This window comes from Chrysochloris asiatica, unplaced genomic scaffold (genome assembly GCF_000296735.1).
Source record: "Chrysochloris asiatica unplaced genomic scaffold, ChrAsi1.0 scaffold00008, whole genome shotgun sequence".
Taxonomy (NCBI): Eukaryota; Metazoa; Chordata; class Mammalia; order Afrosoricida; family Chrysochloridae; genus Chrysochloris; species Chrysochloris asiatica.
Genome location: NW_006408526.1, coordinates 30,765,769 through 30,776,992, shown reverse-complemented (window position 1 = coordinate 30,776,992; position 11,224 = coordinate 30,765,769). Strand labels below are relative to the sequence as shown.

General features: G+C 40.5%; 1 protein-coding gene across 1 annotated transcript in view; it reads left to right on the top strand.

The window, feature by feature from the left end:
* Positions 1 to 11,224, top strand: part of MPZL3 (myelin protein zero-like 3) — a 23,996-nt gene that overhangs the window by 7,593 nt on the left and 5,179 nt on the right. Inside the window, exons 2-4 of the mRNA XM_006833870.1 lie at positions 2,843 to 3,009; positions 8,935 to 9,145; positions 10,676 to 10,841. Of these exons, the coding sequence (XP_006833933.1) occupies positions 2,843 to 3,009; positions 8,935 to 9,145; positions 10,676 to 10,841 (544 nt within the window). The remainder of the gene's footprint in view (positions 1 to 2,842; positions 3,010 to 8,934; positions 9,146 to 10,675; positions 10,842 to 11,224) is intronic.

Here is an 11,224-nt window from a genome sequence, read left to right as displayed (position 1 = left end):
GGGGTTTGTCCTGAAGGGACTTGATTGCTTGTCTTGATGGCTTCCTGGCGAACACCTTGCTTATTCTTGTAGTAGCCAATCAGACTGCCATTTTTGTTTGGGGTTTTTCCTGATTATCGTTGTAGTAGCTTTTAAAGGTAAAATTCTCATATTCACTTTTGACTACCCTTAAGTGTCTTTGCTAGAGTGGTCTTTTTAAAATGCAAATTTCATCATATCTCTTCTTACTCAGTCACACATTTACGTATTTTCCATGGCTTCCCATTCCTCTAGGGACAAGGACCCAAATCTCTAAGGTCCTGCATAGTCTGGCTTCTGTTTACCTCCTAGCCACTACATCTTATCTACTCTCTCATGTTCTGTGTTACAGTCATACTGTCTTCCTACCAGTTTCTTGACTGACTGTTCCCCCCTGGCACAGGATCTTTGCATATGCTCTGTCCTCTGCCTTGGAATGTGTTCCCTCTTCTCATCTTTTCACCCTCAGATCACAATTCAAAGTTAACTTTTTCAGGAAAGCGTTCACTCCCTACTCCTTCACCATAACAGGTGAATTCTTATAGCTACACTGTCTTTCCTTTGTAGCACTTACCATAGTTTGCAAGTTTGCATTTATCTTAGTGATTATTTAATTAATATCTTCAGTTTCTACTGAAGTCTAAGCTCCAAACAGAGGTTGTATTTTTTTTTTTTGTATTTAATCCAAAATTTAGAGGCTGGCACAAAGCAGATACTTAAAAAATATGTGTTTGAAGAATGAGTGAATGAACGAGAGTATGCTATGAGAGCCCTTGGATAGAGAGGTTCATGGGGCAAGTGAGTAGTCACACTACATAGAGGTCCAATAAGACAAGGGTAGAAAAGTGTCTGAGTTTTTAGTCATTGGATTCTGCAGTTTTAAGACATATGATGTCCTTAAGCAGGAGTGGTGAGGTCAAGATTATAGTGGATTTAGAAATGAAGGGAGGAAGTGGAGACTTCAATTATACACTGTTCTTTCACAAAAGCTTGGTTTGGAAAGAAAGGTGGTGACTGGAATACAGCTATAAAGTCAAAGAAAAATTATTATTGTTTTTGAGGCTAGTGAGACACTTTAGCTCACATCAGACACATCATCAGTAAAGGCCAATTGCTAGAAAAGAACATCACAGTTGATAAAATGGAAGGTCGGCAAAGGTGAGCAAGACGCTCAGTGAGATAGATTGACATAGTGACTGAACCAGTGGACTCGAACCGGCACGGCAGCAACTAACAATAACAGACTAATGTTTTAGGGTAAAGGAATGAGATAGTGGGAGAGTGCACATTACTCAGTCAATTTCACCTTCCAATTTTTTTAGTCTGTATCTTGAGTGATGAGTAAAGAGTGCTTCAGGTTGGTCGGACAGGAGTCAGGGTTTAGGAGAGAGTAGGGGCTACGAGACAAAGGACTAGCATTTGCAAAAGCATATTGTTGTTAAGTGCCATCGAGTTGGTTCCAATGCATATCGACTCTGTACTGAGGGGCGGCTGGTGGGTTTGAACCGCCCACCATGTGGTTAACAGTCCAGTGCTTGCCCGACAGCGCCACACCAGGACTCCTGTAAAGGCATAGAAACATGAAATGACAACATCAGAGAGGATAAATACTATGGAAGAAACAGAAATAATCCTCATCATTGGGATAGGTCAGATGCTTTTGGAGTTGTGAGCACAGCCTTGGGTCTCCGCCTTTTAAGAGGAATGTGAACAGTCTAGATTGTCTAGAGAGAAAGATGATTCAAAGTAGGCAGTGGAACTGATGACTCATAACTGTGTCTCCAGTAGGAAAGATTGAGAGAGTGTGGGCAGGACTGAAAAGGTGACAATAATGATGATGAAACTAACACTCATTGAGCATTTATACTAGGCTAGGAAGGTGTCTCAGGAGCTCTGGAAATGTAGTGGTTACGAATCCGGCTGTTAACCTCAGGGTCAGCAGTTCGAAACTACCAGCTGTTCCGCAGGAGAAAGATGAGGCTTTCTGCTCCCGTAAAGATTTACAGCCTCGGAAACCCTGTACAGGGTCGCTATGAGTCGGAACCAACTCCACGGCACATAACAACAACAACAGGGAGGTATTTCAGTGTCATACATGTTTTAACTGTTTAATCCTCACAGTAACCTTTGGAGGTCAGTACTATTATTATTGTCCCCTTGAAAGTGAGAAAACCGAAGCATACAGAAATAAAGCAACTTCTAAGGCCATAGAACCAGTTAGTGGTAGGGCTGGGATATGAACCTAGACCACTCTCAGTTATGATTCTGGACTCTCAATCACTACACCGTACTGTCTGTACCAACAGGACTGCTGAATTTCAGGACTTTGTGTGGGGTTGCTCTCTTCTAAAATTGTGCTTTGTTGGTTTTTGGCCTACAAGAAGAATCATGGCAGCTTTAGGTATCACTTGTACTATTCTTGGGGTAAGGCCTTTAGACCATAAAAGCAGCTATATTCCCGGAATTACGGGGTGGGAGCATGGGGAAGGGGCGGAGGTGTATTTTAGCCTAATGAAAGCAGAAAGACTTTTTTGTTCTTAATTTAATCACAAGCTTGTATTTGGAAAAATGTTAGTGTGGCCAGGATATTACTCAAATAGTTATTGTATGATTTTAAAGATTGCAAAGTAATAAAAAATGCTGTTCTTAATTAGTATCGATACCTGCTCCCTGTCCCTTGTAGGCTTGCCTGAGAAGATATTTGTGGCTATGGCATTTGATGAGATCCTTAAAAAATGAAAATAGTGCTTATATGTTGTTCACTCACATCTGTGTATTCTACCCAAATGAATACATTCTAAATGTTTGGGCTTGCTTTGATTAGGTGTTTACATAGTGCTTTCCTTGGAGATTAAAACAGATGCCCATGTCCGGGGTTATGTGGGAGAAAAGATCAAGCTGAAATGCATCTTCACATCGACTTCAGATGTCACTGACAAACTCACCATAGACTGGACATACCGGTCTACCAGCAGCAGTCGCATGGAATCAGTAAGTGTATACTTTTAAGACAGTTTCTTTCAGTCTTCTGTGGTCAGCAACTTTGGAATCCTCTTATTCCAAGTCACAGATACCCCTTAAACCTTTTCATTCTAGAATGAATATAAGATGAACTTCTATTGAAATGAAAGGAGATGAACTTAGACCCTACATGACATTTATTTAGCCATATGTTGTTCTTGTTGTTGTTATGTGCCGTGGAGTCGGTTCCGACCCATAGCGACCCTGTACAGGGTTTCTGAGGCTGTAAATCTTTACAGGAGCAGAAAGCCTCATCTTTCTCCCGCGGAACAGCTGGTAGTTTTGAACTGCTGACCTTGCAGCTTGCAGCCCAATTCATAACCACTACGCTACCAGAGCTCCTTATTTAGCCATATAGGGCTTTTTATTCTTCCATGTTAGAATCTGACAAAAAGTTACAGGAAGGAAAGCAAAAAATAAACCAAAAAAACAACAACAACACACACAAACTGTCAGAAACTCAGAGGAAATGTGGTTTAGCTTAGTTTCCCCTTTGTTGTTTCTTTTTGTATGGTTTCATAGCTTCATTTTCAGATTCAATGTACCAATATGCAGAATTTTTATAGAGAAAATTCTGAATGTCCCAGTCACAGACATCTTTTCTCTTATAGCTGCTCTCTTCCTGCCGTGTGTAGATATTTATGTGGGTGTATCTGTTTGTAATATCTATTCTGTAGATTTATCTTGGCTCCTTCTCTCAGAATATAAACATCTGCATTGATTTATAGTGTTCCCTTTGAAGGAAATGGTGGCACCTTTTGTACAACTGTTGGTGACAGATGGTCTTGTTCTGTTAGAAGCACAAAGCACTTTAATCATACATAAAAACATACCGATGGTTGAAATTCCATTGTGGACGATCTAATTGAAGGTTGCAATACTATAAAAATAGCCTTTCTCCTTGTGCTTTCAGCAGTATCAGCTCAGGATAGATGCTATCAAGAATGTGACTGTCATAGCTGTGTGTCCATGGTTTGAAGGTATCCTGAATCTATCCTGTTATCTTCACTGGGAAAAGCTTTCTCTTTGCTTTTAATGTACAAGGTTTGAATTTTGTTTTAGGAGTCATTGTTTGAATGCCACGTTGCTCTGGAATTAGGTAGGTGGCTCCAGTGAAGGAAGACAGATTATATTCTGATCCCTTTTTCTTTCAAATTTAAGTAGTTCACTGAAGTTTTCTTTATTTTGAGTGGTCAGGAAACTGTGACTGACCTTATTTGGCTCTGCCTCCTTGATCAAAAGTAGGACAGAGCAAGCAGTGGGGGAGCTCTTGCTTCAGAAGCCTTAAATGCAAACAACAGTTCTCTTACAATGTCCTTCAATGTGAGGTTGGCCTAAAAATCATTGTACTCACCTAACTTCAGGGGAAGCGATGAGAATCAAGATCAGCATTAAACAGCCCGAAGTTGATTCCTATGAGGCTGCGAGCAAACATACTTACATGCTCTAGCTCCCTCCCCATCTCTGACATTAGCAGTTCCCTCTGTGTACTTTTTTGCTGGGTTCTGTGACAGAGAACTCACAGACTACACTCATGATTATGTGGTTTATTAAGGAAGCAACAGACTACAACTTGGGGTCAGGAGCAACTTGAAAGAAACAAGAATAACTTAGGTAACAAGAGACAGTCACTCAGGACACCTTCCAACCAAGAAAGCTCTCAACTCCTTTTTGACTATGCTAGTCAGCAAGCTGTGCTCTGGTCTCTGCCACCAGGTCCTGCTCCACCTGGCCTCATCCCTGCTCAAGAGACTTCAGCTTCCCAACCAACATCTGCCAAATGCCTTCGGCCTGAAGGTGCCCAGCTCTGACTCCATGGACTGCTGAGCCCTCTGCATCTGTGTCATGCTGGTTTCCTGGTTCCCATAGTCCCATGCCACTGCCATTTGGGCCACTGCTATGCCACTTCACAGCATCTGTCACTGTATTGCTTGATCTCCAGTGTTAAAGCTCTCTTGTCTTTTGGGTCTAGGATGTTCTTAGTGTAGTGCCCCATGGACATGCTCTGCTCCAGGCTTTTCTTCAGGATGGTAGTGATGTCCCCCTCAACCTCTGTAGGATTAGCTCTTCTAAGATTAGCAGGATGGCAAAACAGACCAACACCTTAAGTAGGCCAAGTCCCTAGTTGGCATAATTGACTGATTCCTACAAGGGTTTTATGTATCTTATTTTATAGTAAACTGTCTTATCCCTTTGCAAGACTGTGGTCTAACAAATCATCTTGGCAGAACTATACACCTAGGGCTAGAAAGGCCCTGTATATAGAGAAACCTCACCCATATTAGCATGAATTTATCTTCCCTGTCCTATGTGGCTACTCAGGATTCTGTCAGATATGTCAGTACGCTAAGGTTTGAACCTCGGTAATGAAACTTGGAACTTACAAGTTAGAGGAATCTTGAAGATACACAGCAAGGCTTGTTTTGTCTATAATAGGTTTCAAATCCTTTTATATTGATGTTGATAATCAGTATGGGTATTCCTTCTTTGTATGGAGCAACCCATGTTGTGTTTCTTAATATTAGTATTTCCCAGTAGACTGTAAATTTCATGCCTGTTTGGCTCCTACTATATCCCTTTGCTTAACATTTGCTGTTGTGGTTGTCAAGGGCCATCAAGTCAGTTCGGACTCATAGTGACCCTGTCTAGGAGCAGCTGGTGGGTTTAAACCACTGACTTTTCAGTTCAAATCCACCTTCTGGCCCAGTGAGTTAGCCTGCAGTGCCATACCAGGACTTAACATTGTTGTTGTTGTTGTTAAGTGCCGTCGAGTCGGTTCCGACCCATAGCGACCCTGTACAGGGTTTCCGAGGTTGTAAATCTTTACGAGAGTAGAAAGCCTGATCTTTCTCCCGCGGAGCAGCTGGTAGTTTCGAACCACTGACCTTAAGGTTCGCAGCCCGATTTGTAACCTCTACGCTACCAAGCTCCTTAACATTAGTTGCTGCCATTTCATGAGTCACTTTCAACTTCTGGCAAACCCAGGTGTCAGAGTAGAACTGTACTCCATGGAGTTTTCAGTGACATGATTTTTTAGAAATAGATTGCCAGATCTTTCTTCCAAGACACCTCTGGGTGGCCATGAACCTCCAATCTGTTGGTTAGCAGTCAAACATGTTAACTGTACCACCCAGGGACTCCTTTCTTAACACAGTACCTACCATATACAAGGGTGTGCAGTACATATTTGTTGAATGAATGTATGAAGAAACAAATCAATGAAATGATTCAGCAACTTCTCTAGAAAATTGCTTTTCAAAATTGGGCAATTTTTGTTGCTGTCAACTCTTGAATTCCTAAGTGGGAAGTTGCTAAGTAAACAAAGAAAGAGGAAAGCCATTGATCTTGCATAAGAGAGAGAAGTCATGCTTTGTCAGTAGTACCTACATGACCTAGGAGTCCTGGTAGCATAGTGGATTACAGGCTGGGCTGCTAACCACAAGGTCAGAACATCAAATCTACCAGTTATTCTGTGGGAGAAAGGTGAGGCTTTCTGCTCCCATATATATTTACAGTCTCAGAAACCCTATACAGGGCCACTATAAGTTGGAACTGACTTGACAGCATACAGCCAGCACCACTACCACCTGTATAGTCTAACACCAGATGTAATTAGATATTTTGGCGGTGAAGTGTCTGATCACCAATTCTGAAGCAGGATCATTTGGATTCAATATGAATTTATTGAGTACTTGTGCATTAAAAGGAGCTGTGGTGTAGTGGGTTACACACTGGGCACTAACTGCAAGTTTAGCAGCTTGATTCCACCAGTCACTCTGAGGAAAGAGAAGACTTTCTGCTCCTGTGAAGATTTACAGCCTTGGAAAGCACACCTAGGGTCCCTGTGAGCCAGAATTGATTCAATGGCGGTGTTTGCTTTTTTTTAAATTCATTAATAGAAGTCCTGGTGTGGTGCTGTAGGATAAGCATTGGACTGCTAACTCAACGGTCATCAATTTAAACCCACCAGTCCTACGTTGTTGTTGTTAGGTGCCATCAAGTCAGTACTGACTCATAGTGACCCTATGCACAACAACAAAAAAAACATTACCCTGTCCTGGGCCAACCTCACAATTGTTGCCACGCTTAAGCCCATTGATGCTGCCACTTGTCCAATCCATCTCGCTGAGGGTCTTCCTCTTTTTCTCTGACCCTCCACCTTACCAAACATAATATCCTTCTCCAGCAAATGGTCCCTCCTGACAATATGTCCAAAGTATGAGAGATGAAGTTTGACCATCCTGGCCTACAAGGAACACTCTGGCTGAACTTCCTCCAGCACAGATCTGTTTGTTCTTTTGGCAGCCCATGGCACTTCAATATTCTCCTCCATCATCATAACTCAAAGGCATCAATTCTTCTATTGTTTTCCTTATTCACTGTCCAGCTTTCACATGCATATGAGGTTCTTGAAAATACCATGGCTTGGGTCAGGCTCATCTTAGTCCTCAAGCTGACATCTTTGCTCTTCAACACTTTAAAAAAGTCCAGTCCTATACAGGGTTGTTAATTGCCAGAACCAACTTGACAGCACTCAACAACAACAACATGCATTAAGGGTCCTGGTGGCACAGTGGGTTAAGCATTGAGCTGCTAGCTGAAAGGTCAACAGTTCAAACCCACCAGCTTCTCTGTTGGAGAAAGATAAAGTTGTTGACTCCTGTAAAGATGTATATATCGTCTGTAAAAACCTAAAGGAGTTGTTTTACTCTATCCTACAGGTTTTCTATGAGTTAGAATCAACTTGAGGGCAGTGGGTTTGTTTTGGCTAACCGTGCATTTGACTTGTGGTTTATATTAATTGCTAACACTAATAGCTTGAGAGCGATTGGATTATATTATACCCTTCTGGTGATTTTGAAAATAAATTAATTGCTAACACTGATAGCTTGAGAGAGGCTGGATTATATTATACCCTTCTGGTAATTTTGAAAATAATTGAAAGTCTCCATGTTGTTGCTTATTAGCTATGTGTCTTTGAGTAACTCGAAGTTTAGTTTTGTTTTTCCTAGCGCTTCTTTCCCTTTCCATAAGTTTGGAATCATTATACCTGCCCCATGTATTTCAAAGAAATAGGTGTGTGTGGGAGTCATTTGCAAACTGTAAAGCGTTATACAAGTATTAAATGTTACTTTTGGATAGAGTTTTAAACTTTGGCACTGTTGACACTGTGGACCTGAGAATTCTTTGTTTGGGGTGGGAGTGGGGGCTTTCTCTTGCGTTGTATGAAGTTTGGCATTATCCCAGGCCTTGTGTTACTAGATGCCAGTAGCAAACCTTTTTCCCTCCAGTTGTGATCATCAAAAATGTTTTCAGACATCGACAAATGTCTTCTCAGGGCAAAATTTCCCTCAGCTGAGAACCACTGTTTTTACACCGAATGTAGATATCATTAGCATCATTAATAGCACACACGAATAAAATTTTACTGAAGATCGTTTAAAAGTGGTTGCAGCAGTACATTAATCAGAAACTGCCAGAAATCAAGCCATATTCAGAAGAGGCTATGGCATGAGGAATATCATTGCTGATGTCAAATGGTACTTGGCTGAAAGCAGAGAATACCAGAAAGATATTTACCTGTGTTTTGGTTATTTAAAGGCATTTGACTGTGTGGATCATAGCAAATTATGGATAACATTGAGAAGAATGAGAATTCCAGAATACCTAACTGTGCTCATGCAGAACCTGTACATAGAACAAGAGGTAGTCATTTGAACAGAACAAGGAAATATGTTCACTTGCATCCATCAGTCAGCATGCAGACTAACTATAGTGATAAAAATTTATCCAACACTGAATTGTATTTTATATTTTATTTGGGATCTAGTTGGCTTTACATGTTCATTAATTTTCTAAATTAATTTTTTTCTCCTCATTGTGTTGTTTTCTTAGATTTTTCATTACCAGTCTTTTACATACCCAACCACATCAGGCAGATTTCGGGATCGAATTTCCTGGGTTGGAGATGTATACAAAGGGGATGCATCAATTAGCATAAGCAACCCTACCATGAAGGACAATGGGACATTCAGCTGTGCTGTGAAGAATCCCCCAGATGTACATCATAACATTCCCACGACAGAGCTAACAGTCACAGAAAGGAGTAAGTTAACTGCCGCAAGCTTTCTTCTGCTGTGTTCTGTGACTACTATGGAGAGATCATTATAAGTTATAAGCAAAACTATCTGTGGAAGCCTGTTGATTCACTGGAGCATTGTGTCTAAGTAATTTTTCATACCATCATTATGTGACTTTAGTATGCATTTTTTAATCTTTATTTTACAAACTGAGGTTTCTCTTCAAATGTTGTCATGTTTCCCCACTTCCCTTTTTTAGTTTTCACTTTGAGTAGCAATAGGTCTTGTGGAATATCTGGCAAACTCTTGATAAGATGGAGGAATGCTATCTGTGTAAATTCGAAGTCATTCTAAATTCTCTAATATGTTCATACCCCTAAGTTATGAGACTGTGTTCTTGCCTGTGTCTTGAAAAGATGCCATCGCTAATGATGGGAGGCAGCACAGTTCTTTTATGCTAAAAAAGGGCTGTAATTAAACAACAACAACAACAACAGAGGGATTAGAAACAAATACTGTTGAATGATGATGCACAGAGGAGATTGTAATCATCGCAATGAAAAGATGAGTGTAAAACCAATGTTCTGCCATGTAAACTATTACTCAATTCACAATAAAAACTTATTAAAAAAAAAAAAAAAAAGCCCTGCAATTTCCTTTTAGTGTGAAACAGGAAGAGATAGTTAAGGATTTTTTCCCCCTATATTATACTCAGCTGACTATTAACTGGTCATTCTAGTTCTTAGTTGGATTTGAACAAAGACTTAGAGCTATAGGACTACATAATGGTTCATATTAACTGTATGCCTCACCATTTCTCAGATTTTTTTCTTTCTTTTTCCTTCTCTTTTTTCTTCCTTCTCTCTCTCCCTCTTTTTTTCCTTGATGATAATAATTCATAGGTTTCAAAGAGCTGAGCACATTCATATACTACAGGTGGAAGTAGAAACTGAGATAGCATCTCTGGAAGTTTGGCAGTAGTAATCAGATGCCTGAAAAACACACACCCTTTGAGCTAGTAATGTCATTTAAGCATTATACATTATGGTAGTAAAGATAAGAATAAGGAGTTATGTATAAGGACGATCGTAATGATCAAGTTACTGGAAGTAACTTAAATAGCTAGTATTAGAGGACTGTTCAAATAAATGATCCAATATGGTAGACTACTATGAATCATTAAAAGTCACATCAGGAAGAAATTTTGAGTGACATAGAAAATATTGATCATATATTAACTAAAAAAAGCAGGTTAAAAATAATATGCACTGCAGGATCCATGCTTCCTAAGATAAACACCTCATCTCTACATACACACTCACATCCCCACACTCCTTGAGAGAAGATTGAAAGAGCAGACATCAAAGTGCTGTCCCCAAGTGGTACAATTATGGGTAATTTTTAAATCTTTGTGTTTTTGGATATTTTCAATCTTTTCAACAGTATGTTTATTTCTTTTGTTAAGCAGAAGGGGTACAAGAGCCAAAATAAAGTCTCTCTTATGTCCTTTGACACAGGAAGCACTTTCCCACTTCCCTCTGTTTTCCCTTCTCTAGGTTTTGGCACCATGCTGTCCTCAGTGGCCCTGCTTTCCATCCTGGTCTTCATTCCCTCAGCTGTGGTAGTTGTGCTACTGCTGGTGAGAATGGGGAGAAAGTCTGCAGGGCTGAAGAAGAGAAACAAATGTGGCTACAAAAAGTCATCTATTGAGGTTTCTGATGAGTAAGTCCTTTGAGAGCCTGGGTCCCAAACTCATATCCTCCTCAGTCCTTGCTTTGTGGGTAGTATCCATGGCCCTACATCCAGGCCTCCCTTTCTTTCAGGACATGTTTAGTTTCGTTGGTGACATTTCTTTTGAAGAGAATACTTGTGCTGAGGAGTTCCAGAGTGACTATTGAATGTGAAACTGGTGGATATTACTTTTGGGGGGAGGTGGAAGACTTGCCATTAGGATCTTAGTCTCCTATTTTGGAAGTCAGGTTTTAAAATGCCATTGTTCTCAGTATAAATTCAGAGGTGGTTCATACCCAGCAGCTGCTCCTCAGAACCCCTACTCAGGATCACAGTGAGTTGGAACCTACTTGATGGCACTTAACAACAACAAA